Source organism: Dromiciops gliroides, chromosome 5, assembly GCF_019393635.1.
Source record: "Dromiciops gliroides isolate mDroGli1 chromosome 5, mDroGli1.pri, whole genome shotgun sequence".
In the NCBI taxonomy this organism is placed as follows: domain Eukaryota; kingdom Metazoa; phylum Chordata; class Mammalia; order Microbiotheria; family Microbiotheriidae; genus Dromiciops; species Dromiciops gliroides.
The window spans coordinates 272,605,653-272,618,287 of NC_057865.1; the positions used below are offsets into that span (position 1 = coordinate 272,605,653).

At 42.4% G+C, this 12,635-nt stretch overlaps 3 protein-coding genes and 1 non-coding gene across 4 annotated transcripts in view; 1 reads left to right on the top strand and 3 right to left on the bottom strand.

Annotated features, from left to right (window-relative positions):
- The window catches only part of NTN4 (netrin 4), a 243,612-nt gene extending 239,415 nt beyond the window's left edge, over positions 1 to 4,197 (bottom strand). Inside the window, exon 1 of the mRNA XM_043968630.1 lies at positions 3,981 to 4,197. The gene's annotated coding sequence lies outside the window, so the exon portion shown is untranslated. The remainder of the gene's footprint in view (positions 1 to 3,980) is intronic.
- On the top strand, positions 4,119 to 8,317 carry SNRPF (small nuclear ribonucleoprotein polypeptide F). The gene is made up of 4 exons (XM_043968631.1): positions 4,119 to 4,247; positions 5,537 to 5,662; positions 7,490 to 7,554; positions 8,208 to 8,317. The coding sequence occupies exons 1-4, from the start codon at positions 4,245 to 4,247 to the stop codon at positions 8,272 to 8,274; spliced, it is 261 nt and encodes an 86-aa protein (XP_043824566.1). The 5' UTR covers positions 4,119 to 4,244; the 3' UTR covers positions 8,275 to 8,317.
- An 856-nt stretch (positions 8,318 to 9,173) lies between these two features.
- CCDC38 (coiled-coil domain containing 38) overlaps positions 9,174 to 12,635 on the bottom strand; it is a 53,309-nt gene continuing 49,847 nt past the window's right edge. Inside the window, exons 14-15 of the mRNA XM_043967705.1 lie at positions 9,798 to 9,891; positions 9,174 to 9,287 (exon numbers count right to left, since the gene is read on the bottom strand). Coding sequence (XP_043823640.1) covers positions 9,174 to 9,287; positions 9,798 to 9,891 — 208 coding nt within the window. The remainder of the gene's footprint in view (positions 9,288 to 9,797; positions 9,892 to 12,635) is intronic.
- Positions 9,507 to 9,612, bottom strand: LOC122730243. Its single transcript, XR_006353436.1, has one exon. It is a non-coding gene; the product is annotated as a U6 spliceosomal RNA (small nuclear RNA).

Genomic DNA, 12,635 nt, shown 5'->3' on the forward strand with positions numbered 1-12,635 from the left:
GCACTCAGGAATCAAATAGAAAAGAGGGACAATCCTTGTCCCGAAGGAGCTTACATCCTGTATGGATGGGGGAAGGTAACACATATAGGGAGTGGCGGTTAGGGAAGGGTATCTTGGTCTGCGAGAGCACAGACTTGGTGAGTGGAGCAGTGAGGCAGTCAACTGACAGACTGTCTCCAGAAGCAATGTTAGTGTTCATTTGATGACTATTCCCAAAGCAACAGGTGGAAAAGTGGTAGGAGTAGGGGCGGTAAGGACACTCGGCATGACAGGAACATGGTCAGGGTAAAGCCTGGTCAAGGGTCTGGAGCCTACTAGATGTAATTAGGTCAACACAGCCCCAGAATAGGAGTTTCCAAGCCGAGTGGCTTAGCTCCTCCAGGGAATGGCTTTTGGAGGTCCTCTTCAAAGGACCTAGCACTGGCAGGGGAGGAATGGGAAGACAGCTGGAGTGACGCATGGTTAGGGTCTGAAACCAGCCAGATATAATGGACTCCCACCAGTTAGGACAGCATGGCCCCAGACAGCAAACGTTTGCTTTCCTTGCCAAACAGATACAGAAGCCAAAATACAAACTTATTTGAAACCTTCCCAAAGAATATTGTGGAAGACTGTGAGTAGTATATTGCCTCATGAAATATCTAAAAGTTTGGAAACGTGAGTTTTCAGAAAGCTTGGTATGACACCTGAACAAGTCAGATCATCCCCCAAACATTTAAAGATGAAACTGAAAGAATCTGTTAAGATTTCTATTTAAAATAACCACAACGCCTTTTCTCTATGAATGACCTATAGGACAGTACTACCTGCCCATAAAATATCCCATGAGAAAGTGGAAAAAGCACTAAAGAAAACAAAAAGAGTGAAGCTGGACCAGAACAAGTATAAGGAGAGAAAGTTCGTGCTAGTGGTGACAGAATTTTGCCAGTACCGAGGGATTATTTTTCAACTTATTTGAAGAGAGCAAACTAAAACATGGGAAAAAATGAAGGAGAGTATTCTTTAAAAAGGGAGGGAAGGATTGAGGACAATAAATACTGACTGACATGGATACTTTTTCACCTCTCTGGGGTAGCATGGCTTGGCAAACAAAAATTCTCAACATGCACTTAGGAAACCTAATTTGAAACCAGTCTCAGGCACTTGCTAGCTTTGTGACCATGGGCAAGTCTATTAACTTCTCTTGTTCATTCATCTGTAAAATGGGGATAATATGTAAGAAAAGTTACTTACTTATTCATATTGAGATTTTTCTAGAGACTATATTCCAAGATATACTGCTAACAAGACCCATATTTACACAAGAAAAAATCAATATTCTTTAAGGTAAATTTTATTGATGTCATGTCTTTTTACACTATAATGTTTAGATATGCCCACCTCCCTCTAATGATCCCTCCTTTATAATAAAAAATTAAAACCAAGCAAATAAGAACCATATATGATGGTATACAACATTTGTTGCCCATGATCCCTACATCTCTTCTTTGGGCAAAGATTAGTCATTACAATTACTCTGACTTCATTAGCTATTTTTTCATTCCCCAATCAATGGAGACCTACTTGGTTTCCTTCAAACTGTTCAAGTGTCACCTTCCACATGAGGCTTTTTTTCCTAATCCACTCTTCCCCCACTCCAAAAAAAATTTACCCTTTTTTGTTTATATTCAGGCTCTACTGATAGGATGAAGACTTTTTGAGGGAAGGGAACTTTCATTTTCGTTTCTGTTTCCTCAGTACCTAGCACAATCTCTAGCATGTAACAGGTACTTAATAAATGCTTGTTGATTGATGGGTAGACTCTAGAAGAAAATCCTTATAGGGAAGAATCTCCTCTTCATCTTCTCTTCCTCAGAGAAAACATCCCCACCTTCCTTCAACTGAAAAATGTCATTGTTTCCAGTCCCCTTCTTTGGTTACCTTTCTTTGGACAAGTTCCAGCTTGTCAATGTCCTATATAAAATGTGGCATCAGTAACTATGCACAACACTTCAGATATGCTCTGACCAAGGGAGAGTATAGAAGGAATGTCAGTTCTGTTCCTCTGGACAGGCTTCCTCACAAATATTACCTGATACCAATCCTAAGGGTCTGAATACATGTCAAGGGACTGGAGATGATACCTTTGGAGTCAAAAAACCTGATCTACTCTTTATATTTTATAATCTAGAATGTCCTGTCACTTCACTGGACATCAGGTTCCTCCTCTATAAATATAGTGATGAAATCCATGCTCCCTCCAGCTCTAGGGTTGATACTATGTTATTACTAAGACTGTCTGGCTTGAATGATGGGGCTGAGCAAGTCTCAGGACCATGCTCCTAGCTCCTAGGGCCCACCCTAGACTACCTCCAACAGCCCAGCTTCCCCGATTCCCCTGTTAATATGTTTTCTCTCCCTAATTAAACGGTCAAGCACTCAGCAGTCAGCTTTGGTGTTTTACTTTGTTTTTGTATTCCCAATACCTAACAGTCCCTGGCAAAGAGATTGTTAAATTAACTGAATATGGTGGAATGAAAAGGTTCCTGGATTTGTAACCAGAATATCTAAAGTGCAAATCTTGGCTCTGCTGTTTACTGTATGAACCTGGGCAATTCAATTCCTCTCCCTGGGCTTGTTTTCTCAACTGCAACATGAACAAAGAATTCAATTGTTTACTGTGAGTCAAACACTGGGGACACAAACTACGGCAAAAAGAAAAAAAAATACCTCTGTATTCAAGCAGCTTCTATTTGAATGGTTGGGGAGGAACCACATCCATATAAAATATACAAGCTATAAAACAGATGGAGGATAATCTTAAGTTTGGGGGAAAGATGGTGAAAGGTCTCCTAAAAAAGAAGTCAGGGATTCTAAGAGATGGGATTGGAGACAGAGCATTCAAGGCATGAAGGATAGTTAGTGGATCACATATAAAATCCTGTTTTGCTTTTGAAGCTCTGAATCTGGCCTCTTCCTACCTTTCCCGTCTTCTAAGACCCTACTCCTCTCTACAAACTGGAGCCACATAATACTCCACCTCCCAGAGATTCCCTGACTCCCAACCTTTTTCACTGGCTGTCTCCCCCACCCCTTCCTGGAATTCCCCTGCTCCTCACTTCCAGCTATTAGCTTCCCTGACTTCCTTCAATTCCCTGCTAAAATCCTACCTTTTCCCTATCTTCCTTAATGCTAGTGCCTTCACTCTGTTGATAAATCTCCTATTTATTCTGTATGTATCTTTGTACAGTTATTTTTCTGTTGTCTCCTCTACTGGGCTGTCGGCTTCTTGGTTTTTTGCCTTTCTTTACAACTGCCTGACATACTGATCTACAGTTTAATAAATTCTATTTTAACATAATCCAGTCAAATAATATTTCATCATAGAACGCGAGCCTGGATTTACATTTGGATCGGGTCCTCAGAGGTACAACCTTTTTTTTTTTTTTTGAGATAAGGAAACTGAAGCCCAGAGACGTGAAGCGACTTGCCCGCGGTCACACAGAAAAGGGGCAGCCGAGATTTGAACTCGTGTCCTCGGCAAAAGGAACGCCCTCCCAGCCACGTGTCCCAGACTGCTTCCCCCGCCCTCCCGGGGCGGGGGGGCCGATAGGTAGGAGAGAACCAAGGCTCCCGGGGGAATTCCAATAACGAAGCCCCGGGGACTCGATACCTACAGCCGCCCCCCTCCTCCAGGAAGGCCGCTTCTGGAGCACTGTCTCGCTCGCCGAGGCAGCGTCCGGTCTGGAAGAGCCGTTTCCAGGACTAGGGCATAGGAAGCTACTCAAGTCACTTTAGGGGGTAAAGTTTTTTAAAATCTCCGCCGGGGGCATGAGGGGGGCGTGAGATGTCGGTAGCACGGAGGTTCTAACGGGCCAAGGCGACTGTTAGATGCGTTCGGCGCAGGCGCGCGAGGCCGCACGCGCCTGCGCACTCACTAGGCTCCGCACGAGCCTCGGCCGCTCGGCTCCACCCCCGCCCCGCACCCAATCACCACCCACCTGCTTCCATCCAATCCGAGAGGCCCGGGAGGTGGAGAGCGGGGGAGGAGAGCGGTGACAAGGAAGCCGGGGTGAGAGGTGAAAGTTCACGCTCCCGGCTGTCGGCCATTTCTCTGCCTTCCGTATAGTTGCCGGCAAGTGGGAGGTGGAGGCAGGGGCGGCGGCGGCGGCAGCGGCGGCAGCGGCGGCAGCGGCGGCTCGCTTCACGTGGGAGCAGGAGACTCGGCGGCGGCAGGCGGCCCGTGGCGTTCTTCGGTGATCACGATGGTAAGGGGGCTGCGGCGGCCGTGGTAGCGGCGTGAGGAGCGTCCGCATGGGTTCTCGCTTCCCGCCTTGCCCATTCATTTGCTCGGGAAAGGGGGGGGCGGGGGCTGCTTCGCTCGGCCCTTTCTTCCCTGTGTCCTTCCCCCCCCCCCCCCGGTCTCGCGAGAGGAGCGGCTCGCGAGTCTGGTCTTGTGCCCCGCTCTCCCCGCCCACTCTCCCCCTGGACCCCAGTTGGTCTCGCCCAAGTCCTCGTCTTTAGAGCCTCCTGGAAGCGGCCATTTGAGAAGATGGGGGGGCGGGGCCAAAGGAAATTGTGTGGATTCGTGGAACTTAACCCGGGTGGAGGGAGCGGGGCGCTGCGGGGCTGCGAGGGAGAAGGCCGGCCCTCCCTTTACAGCCCGGGAAACCGAGGCCCGGCGGCCGTCTGGGCCAAGCCCTTTACAAACGGGGAAACTGAGGCCCAGGAAAGGCAGCCCTGAGCGTAGATTGAGAGCAGGAAGGGACTCGTGGTTGCCAGGGTCGCTCGATGATACTGTTTTACTGCTATTTGTAACAAAACATCTAAGATGAGGTAATTCTCATGTCACCAGTCAGCATCCGCTGCCCAGTTTATAGTCCCTGAGCCTTAGTTTGCAAAATAAAAAAAAAAAGACTCCCTTTTCCTCTTTTTCCTTAGTTTGGCCATTGTGTTCTTATAGTCCTTTCTCCCAAAAAAGGGAATACATTTATGCGAGTTTTCCTTCACTGACGTCCTTTTACAAGGCCTTGTGGTGCGGAGGTGACCGTAAGCTGGTCAAACTTAGCGAGGCACAAGAGCTTTGGCCTTAGAGACCCCGGGCTCGGGTTCCTACCGGGCCCCCTGTTAGCTGGGGGACGATGGGCGAGTGAGTCACTGAACACTGATTCACAAAGGGAGGCAAAAGAGGGTCCCTGCCCTGAAGCAGGAGGCCATCTCCGCAAAATGATGGGGCGCTTTGTTCTTGTAGGGCCCCCGGCTGCCCTGCTAGCGGGAATTAACTCATGTTAACGCATCCATTTCACCCTCGTTCTGTTTCAGCGCGTCAGAAATTAAAGGGTGAAATGGAGCAAGGACTTGGTGCAGTTTGGGTACTAGGAAATACTGGCTATGACCTTGGGTAATGGAGGAAAGAATGGACTTCTGGGCTTATCTGTCCCGTGGGGATATTCGATTAAGTGAACTTGAGATGCTACCAAAGCTATCTTAATGACTTCTCTCTCGTGACTGATGTGTTGCTTCCAATACTTCATCCAAACTGTTGTCCTTTGTACAGAGTTTACCCCTGAACCCCAAACCGTTCCTGAACGGACTGACAGGGAAACCAGTGATGGTGAAGCTTAAGTGGGGAATGGAGTACAAAGGTTACCTGGTGTCTGTGGATGGCTACATGAACATGCAAGTAAGCAAAACTGCAGAGGGTGTGCGGGCCCTCTCTGGGTGACCTAGGCTTGGGCCTGGTCCCCAATTGCTGCGGAGCCTGTCTTTTGATGAATGAAGTCTTAGTTCCTCTCATTGTAGAGTTCAGGCTTTAAAGTTATAATCTACTTGAAGAGGGCAGCTAGATGGTTCACTACCTAGAGCGGAGGCTGGAAGACCTAATTTCAAATTCAGCCTCAGACATTTACCGGCTATGTGACCCCGGCAAGTCATTTCACCCTCATCTGTGTCCTCACCTGTCAAATGAGCTGAAGCAGGAAATGGCAAACCACTCAGGATCTTTGGTCAGAAAACCCCAAATGGGATCATAAAGAGTGGGCGCAACTCAAAGGACAGAACACCACCACCAAAAAGGAGGCAACTTGTAGTATACCATTTGCTGGGCCTGTTGGTAGTAAAGCTGTAATCTACCTAGTCACTCTGTGCCCTCCCACTGCCCTTTGGATTACTTAATACTTTGACTTTTCTGTGATCTAAGTGTTCCTTGATTCACAGTCAAGAGGAAAATGAAAAATTGTCAGGAAAACAAATTCAAAAATTGAATGTGTTTAATTTAAATAAATGTGTTGGCACAATATTGAAGGATGTAACTGGAGAAAGATTTATCAAAGCTTTTTCTGCAGAGTATTGTGTTAGTAAAACAATTGAAATTTATTAGCTCTTGAATAAAGAGTATGTTTGTCTTAAATGAGTTAGAAGCATGTGATTAAATTTTCTTTAAGGAAAAATTTTTCTGCATTTAAATTTTTTTTCCCTTTTTTCTTTTTTTGGGGTGGGGCAATGAAGGTTAAGTGACTTGCCCAGGGTCACACAGCTAGTGTCAAATGTCTGAGGCCAGATTTGAACTCAGGTCCTCCTGAATCCAGGGCCAGTGCTTTATCTATTGTGCCACCTAGCTGCCCCCCAAACCTCTTCTGACAACTTTTCTCTTTTCCCTCTTCACTGAGTTTTTTTTCCATTTGATAGAACATTTTTTTCCCATTGGCTCTTTGTTCCATTTGTGAGCCAAAGAAAAATTATAGGAATCACAGCCAGAGAATAATAGGTGTCATACATTTGAATTCAAGAAAAGGAAAGCCAAGCATTTTTTGAAATTAAATTAGACTCTTAAGAGCCAGGGTCATCAACTTAAAAAGCACTTGAAATCCTGGTCTTCATGTCCTCCTTAGTATCTCCATAAAAATCTCCTTCTAACTGCTTTTCTTATGTATGTTTAGAACATTGTCTCTATGGAATTATAAACTATTAGCTTTACAACAAATGATTTACAAATGAACTTTTGGATCACAAGCTGTTGTAAGTCTGCTTTTTATGCTTGAGTTTTCAAGTCTACCAGAATGGAAAATTATGCAAAATTCCTCTAGGGATTTTTTTAAAAATTGTATCAAAGACAAACATTTTGAAGCAGACTTTATTATGTAACAGTTTTACATATCAATCAGTTGCTTGGCTAAAGAGAATGGTTGTTTTTTGTTTTTTTTTTTTTTTGGCAGGGCAATGGGGGTCAAGTGACTTGCCCAGGGTCACACAGCTAGTAAGTGTCAAGTGTCTGAGGTCAGATTTGAACTCAGGTTCTCCTGAATCCAGGGCTTTATCCACTGCACTATCTAGCTGCCCCGAGAATAGTTTTTAATGTAAAACTTTTTGTTGTTCATTATTTGTGGATAAATAGATTTGTGTTGTTACTATAGAATGGTCTTGGTATGTTAGTTAACCCTCCAGATGTTGTTGATTTATGCAATTTTCCCCTCATTCAGTTTTGCTGATTCATTTTCTTTTTATTTAAAAGCTTGCAAATACAGAAGAATACATAGATGGGGCATTGTCTGGACACCTTGGTGAAGTTTTAATAAGGTAATTCTCTCGGAGCAACAGTGTGTATAGATTATCACAAACATAGAAATGCCTATTTATACAAACTAATTGATACTTCGGTTTCAAAATCCCCCCTCCCCCTTTTTTTGTTTGTTTTTTTGCTCTTAACATCACTATTTAACAGTGTTCTACAAATAGGAAGTTCTTACAATTGTTAGATTGTAGAAAATATTTAAATATTTAAAAATAAATCTTTTTTCAAGATTTTCCTTTTGTTGAAATTAAACTGTCTGGGCCTTAGCTGGATACCTATTTCAACATTCATAAATTAGAGGAGCTTTGGTTAGCATAAAGAAGTTGAGAAAATTAAGTTGTACCACATAATTTGTTTTTAATAGACTGTGGCTTGTATCTTCTCCAAATTCCATTCCCCTCAATATTAGCAAGTGTGTCTGCTTTCTTAACAGCATAGTAGAGTTGCTGTATTATACAATGAAAATGAGGGCCATGTTTCCTACAGCTAGTAGCCTCAATCTGAAAACAGTTTAGAAGTCATAAAAAGGTACTCCTTATTTACCATTCTGGATTGTATATCTAAAAGTACAGTACAGAAGTGATTTACAGCCACCACAGTAAATGCCACGACTTTTTCCTACTTGGAACAACAAAATTAATTCTAGTTCTATTTACAGGTGCAATAATGTCCTTTATATCAGAGGTGTTGAAGAAGAAGAAGAAGATGGTGAAATGAGAGAATAGCATCTTTTCTGGGGTGGGGGTTGGGTGGGGATTTCTTTTGTATATTTCTAGAAATAAAAATTTGTTTTTTCAGTTTGTTTTGGTCTTTAGGTCCATAACTTGTTCTCCATGAACTTTTGTGAATTGAAGGTATTTGTATTTGTTCAAAACGAAAACTTGAAGCTTAGGAAACTGCCTTCTCTTCAAGATGTATCTATATATTTTCCATGTTCTAAGGGGAGAGATCGACTTATCCCCTTTGGGGGGAATTTTCGTAAAGGTAAAGTAAAATTTATGATTTCAGGAAGGGAGGTTGTAATTATGCAGCCGCTTCTCTGCTAATTCTGACTTTGGAAGTGTTTCTTTTGATTTCATGTTTAAAAGTCTACCCATTTCTCAACATTTTTGCTTATAAAACTGCTTAGTTGTATAATCAACATAACCTAAAATATATACGTATATTTTAATAGCTTATGGCCAAAATGAGTGTGGGGTCAGGCTATATTCAGAAAACAGGATGCTTCTGTTTAGACTCCTGTTCTCAAGGCCTTTGGTTTACTTAGCTGGGGGAATTAAATGCACCCTAAGGCTTGTTCCTTCAGAACCATGCACTTGTGCACATTTTATATTTGTAGTTATAATCAGAAGACCTCAGTGAAGCAAACCACTAGACCTTTTAGAAATACTTTTTTCTGTTTTTTTTTCAGTCCCCATCGTCTAATGAAAATGGATAAAAATAATTAAAAGGTTGTGGAAAGATTTGGTTTACTGGAATTTGGAGATATAAATCTGAATGACATTCATTCTTTAAAACAAAAATTCTGTTACTCTTAAAAAAAACAAACTTAAAACTCAACAAAAAATAAAAAAATTTTCAGGCTTTTACCTGAAAATTAAGGTATGTGTCTGACTGATTTTGTTCAAGTAAAAAAATACTGCTCCTCCAGTAATTTTGACTTTGTGTCATCCACAAAGAGGATTTCTTGTTTGATATCCGTGAGAGGCTGTGAACGATAGACAAGTTTCCTTCCCATCTGCAACAAAGGAAAAAAAATTTAATGTTTCTGTCCTTAATTCTCTTCTGTTTAATAATCAAATGATTTTAGTAACACCTGCCATTCCAAAAAGAAACTTAAAATATTAAATACCAAAATTATAAAGTGTATTTAGCTACTTGACCATAACCATATGAGGTTGCAAACATTTTTTTTAACATTAATTTTTTTTTTCATTTTGAGTTGCAAATTCTCTCCCCAAATATGGAATTCTTCGGAAATTTGCATGTCATCCTTTCATGGGGGGGGCCATGCTAATCTCTATCCTTTCCATTTTACTATATGTGCTGCCAAAAGTGAGCACAATTATGTAAGTATTACATCTATTTTGCAGATGACCTCTCTAAGCTTCAATTGTCCTCAATATTTGCCAAAGGTCATAAAGCTAGGGCACAAATCCTGAGGTATTTTTCTCCTGATTGGTAAAAAACAAAAACAAAAAAATCACCACACACACAACCCAATAATAAGAGTTGACAAAACACACACCTTTCTCTTTGGTTCTGATACTGCTCTTTCTAGGGCAATTCTTATTTTTTCTTCCTGGGATTTCTGCCTTTCTTTCATTTTCTCTTCACGCATTCTGTTGTAAGAGGGAAAAAAATTTCTCATAACTATGAATTGCTGTAAGAACACTCAGGGGACTGCTAAGAATAAATTCTGTTTTTGTTAATATAGGGAGACGTTGCTTTTCACCATTTGGAAAAGCATCAGACTTATCTTTGACCAGGCTATAAAAATCTTCCCAGAGAATGAAAACAAAGAAACAGAAACCCCACATATTTATAGGAGTGTGGCTAAGCAAGATGTGGCATTTGTCTAATGAAACCTTGTACCATAAGAAATGACAAAGATAATAGCTTACCCCACCCCCAAAAAAGGGGGAAGACCTGAAGTAATGCAGAGTGAAGAAATAACTAGGACATAAGATACTGGCTACAAATCTAATTAGAGGCAACAATTTCCCTGAATCAATCAACAAGCTTTTAGTGTTAGGAACACAAGTGACAGCAACACCCTGCCCCAAGGGAGTTTGCATTTGGCCTACCTGGATATAACATTCACATACGTAAATGTGTGTGCGTACCTATATGAAATTTGGCAGCTGGAAACATTTCAGGAGTTGTTTAGTCATTTTCGGTTGTGTCTGACCCTTTTTCAGGTTTGCTTGGCAAACATGCTGGAGTGGTTTGCCATTTCCTTCTCCAGCTCATTTTACAGGTGAGGAAACTGAGGCAAACGAGGTGAAGTGACTTGCTCAGGATCACACAGCTAGTGAGTCTGGATTTGAACTTGGGTCTGCCTGACTCCTGGTCTGGCACTCTATCCACAGCACCACCTAATTGCCCCCTTCCAAAGGAACCCTAGTTACAAATAGCATATTTTGATCATGTTAATGGGTGGGTTTGTGGTTACTTTTATCTTGTCTGCCTGGCTTTGTCAGGTTTGTTGGGATTGGTGCTGCTGACGCTCCTATGAAATCTCTCAGCAACAGGGAGGTGAAGTTATCTGCTGTCTGGTGGGGTACAGGTACAGGCAGAAATCACTGTGAGGACTAAGACAGCAAAGAACAGCAGAAGGATTATAAAGCAGCTTTGGGTGCCCAGTTGGGGACATCACATTAATCCAGAATGGAATGATCTACCAACAAAAGTCTTAAGCTGTACCATCACAAAGCAAGACACAGTATAAAGAAAAATTGATGGCCAACAGAGGTAGAAAGTATTGAGGAAGAGAAGGGTTAAGATGGGGAGAGGTGAAGAGGTGTATATAGCTTTATCATTAGAAAGAGTGGGGACAGCTAGGTGGCTCAGTGGATAGAGCACTGGCCCTGGATTCAGGAGGACCTGAGTTCAAATCTGGACTCAGACACTTGACATTTACTAGCTGTGTGACCCTGGGCAAGTCACTTAACTCTCATTGCCCTGCAAAAAAAGAAAGAAGGTGAGGAATAGTTGGAAATAGATTTCTACTTGAGATCATTCCTATCTTCTTACACTTCACTCCCCTGATCCAGTGATAATAATCCCCTGCCTGTGCCACAAACAAGACACTGTCACGGTGTTCTGGCCATTTCCCCTTGTTATCCCCCATTTCTGGAATGCTCTCCCTGGCTTCCTTTAAATCTAAACTTAAATCCCACCTTCCAGAAGTCTTCAACCTCTTCATTCCAGTGGCTTCATTCTACTACTTTCCTATTTAACCTGTATATGGCTTGCTTTGCATAGATCTACATCTTGTATCCTCCATTACATCATAAGTTACTTGAGGACAGAGAATGGTTTTTTGTCTCTTTTTTGTATCCCTAGCACTTAGCACAGTGCCTGGCACATAGCAGGTGCTTAATAAATGCCCGTAGATTGATCTTCCAAAGACAACACTTCAGGGCAGCTTCTGACAGCATTAAAACTTTGGTAGAAATCTGCAAATTATGCATCAAAGAGAGCTTCTTGAGTTAATATCGACAAGGGCAGCTCTTAAACATCATTTAGGGGCCTCAGTGATGAGCCGCCTGTTGTGGCCAAAAGTTTGTCATGGATGTTAAGTTATAAGAAAACTATAAAAATCTCAGAGAACAGAGTAACTCACTTCCAGCAAACATGAAGGGTTGAGGGAAATTTCATGGTGACCTGCCAAGACTGTGTTATGTTTGTGCCTCTGCTGCTGACAAGTAACCATGTGAGACAAAATCCAGGTTTCTCCTATAAAAGGGGAAAGGGCACAAGGAATACCTCTCTACTCTCCAGGGCTAAAGAGTAGCTTGAAAGAATGGAAGAAGTTACTCCAAGGAAAACCAAGGTATAAAGAGAGGGATCAGCCCCAGCTGATACCAGGAGGTGTATGGATGAAAGAAGAAAAGTCAACCTCAGCACCTCCCAAAATGCCTTTCTTGTGAATGTTAGATGGCTGGACAACGGAAGAGGGAGCTCTGTAAGGGTGACTGGACCCCTGGTCCTGAGTGGTAAAAACCAATAGGCAAAAATTATAAACCCATATTAAAGAAGAATCTACTAGCACTGATTCAACTTCCACCCTTCACCTTGTAAAGAGAGAAGGGCAGACAAAAACAAATGACTTTGATTACAAACTGACCTCTATCTTTGTACATTCTGTGTTGGAGAAGAAGACGTGTAACCTGTACAAGACCAAGTCTAGTCCTGTGTTTAATCTGAAGAAAAACAATAAGAATAATTGCTAGCGGGGCAGCTAGGTGGTGCAGTGGATAGAGCACTGGCCCTGGAGTCAGGAGGACCTGAGTTCAAATCTGGCCTCAGACACTTAACACTTACTAGCTGTGTGACCCTGGGTAAATCACTTAACCCCAAT

Coding starts and splice junctions, on each gene's coding strand:
- SNRPF (XM_043968631.1), top strand. Junction 5,663..7,489: donor ATGGCTACATGAACATGCAA/GTAAGCAAAACT, acceptor TTTATTTAAAAG/CTTGCAAATACAGAAGAATA. Junction 7,555..8,207: donor CTTGGTGAAGTTTTAATAAG/GTAATTCTCTCG, acceptor TTCTATTTACAG/GTGCAATAATGTCCTTTATA.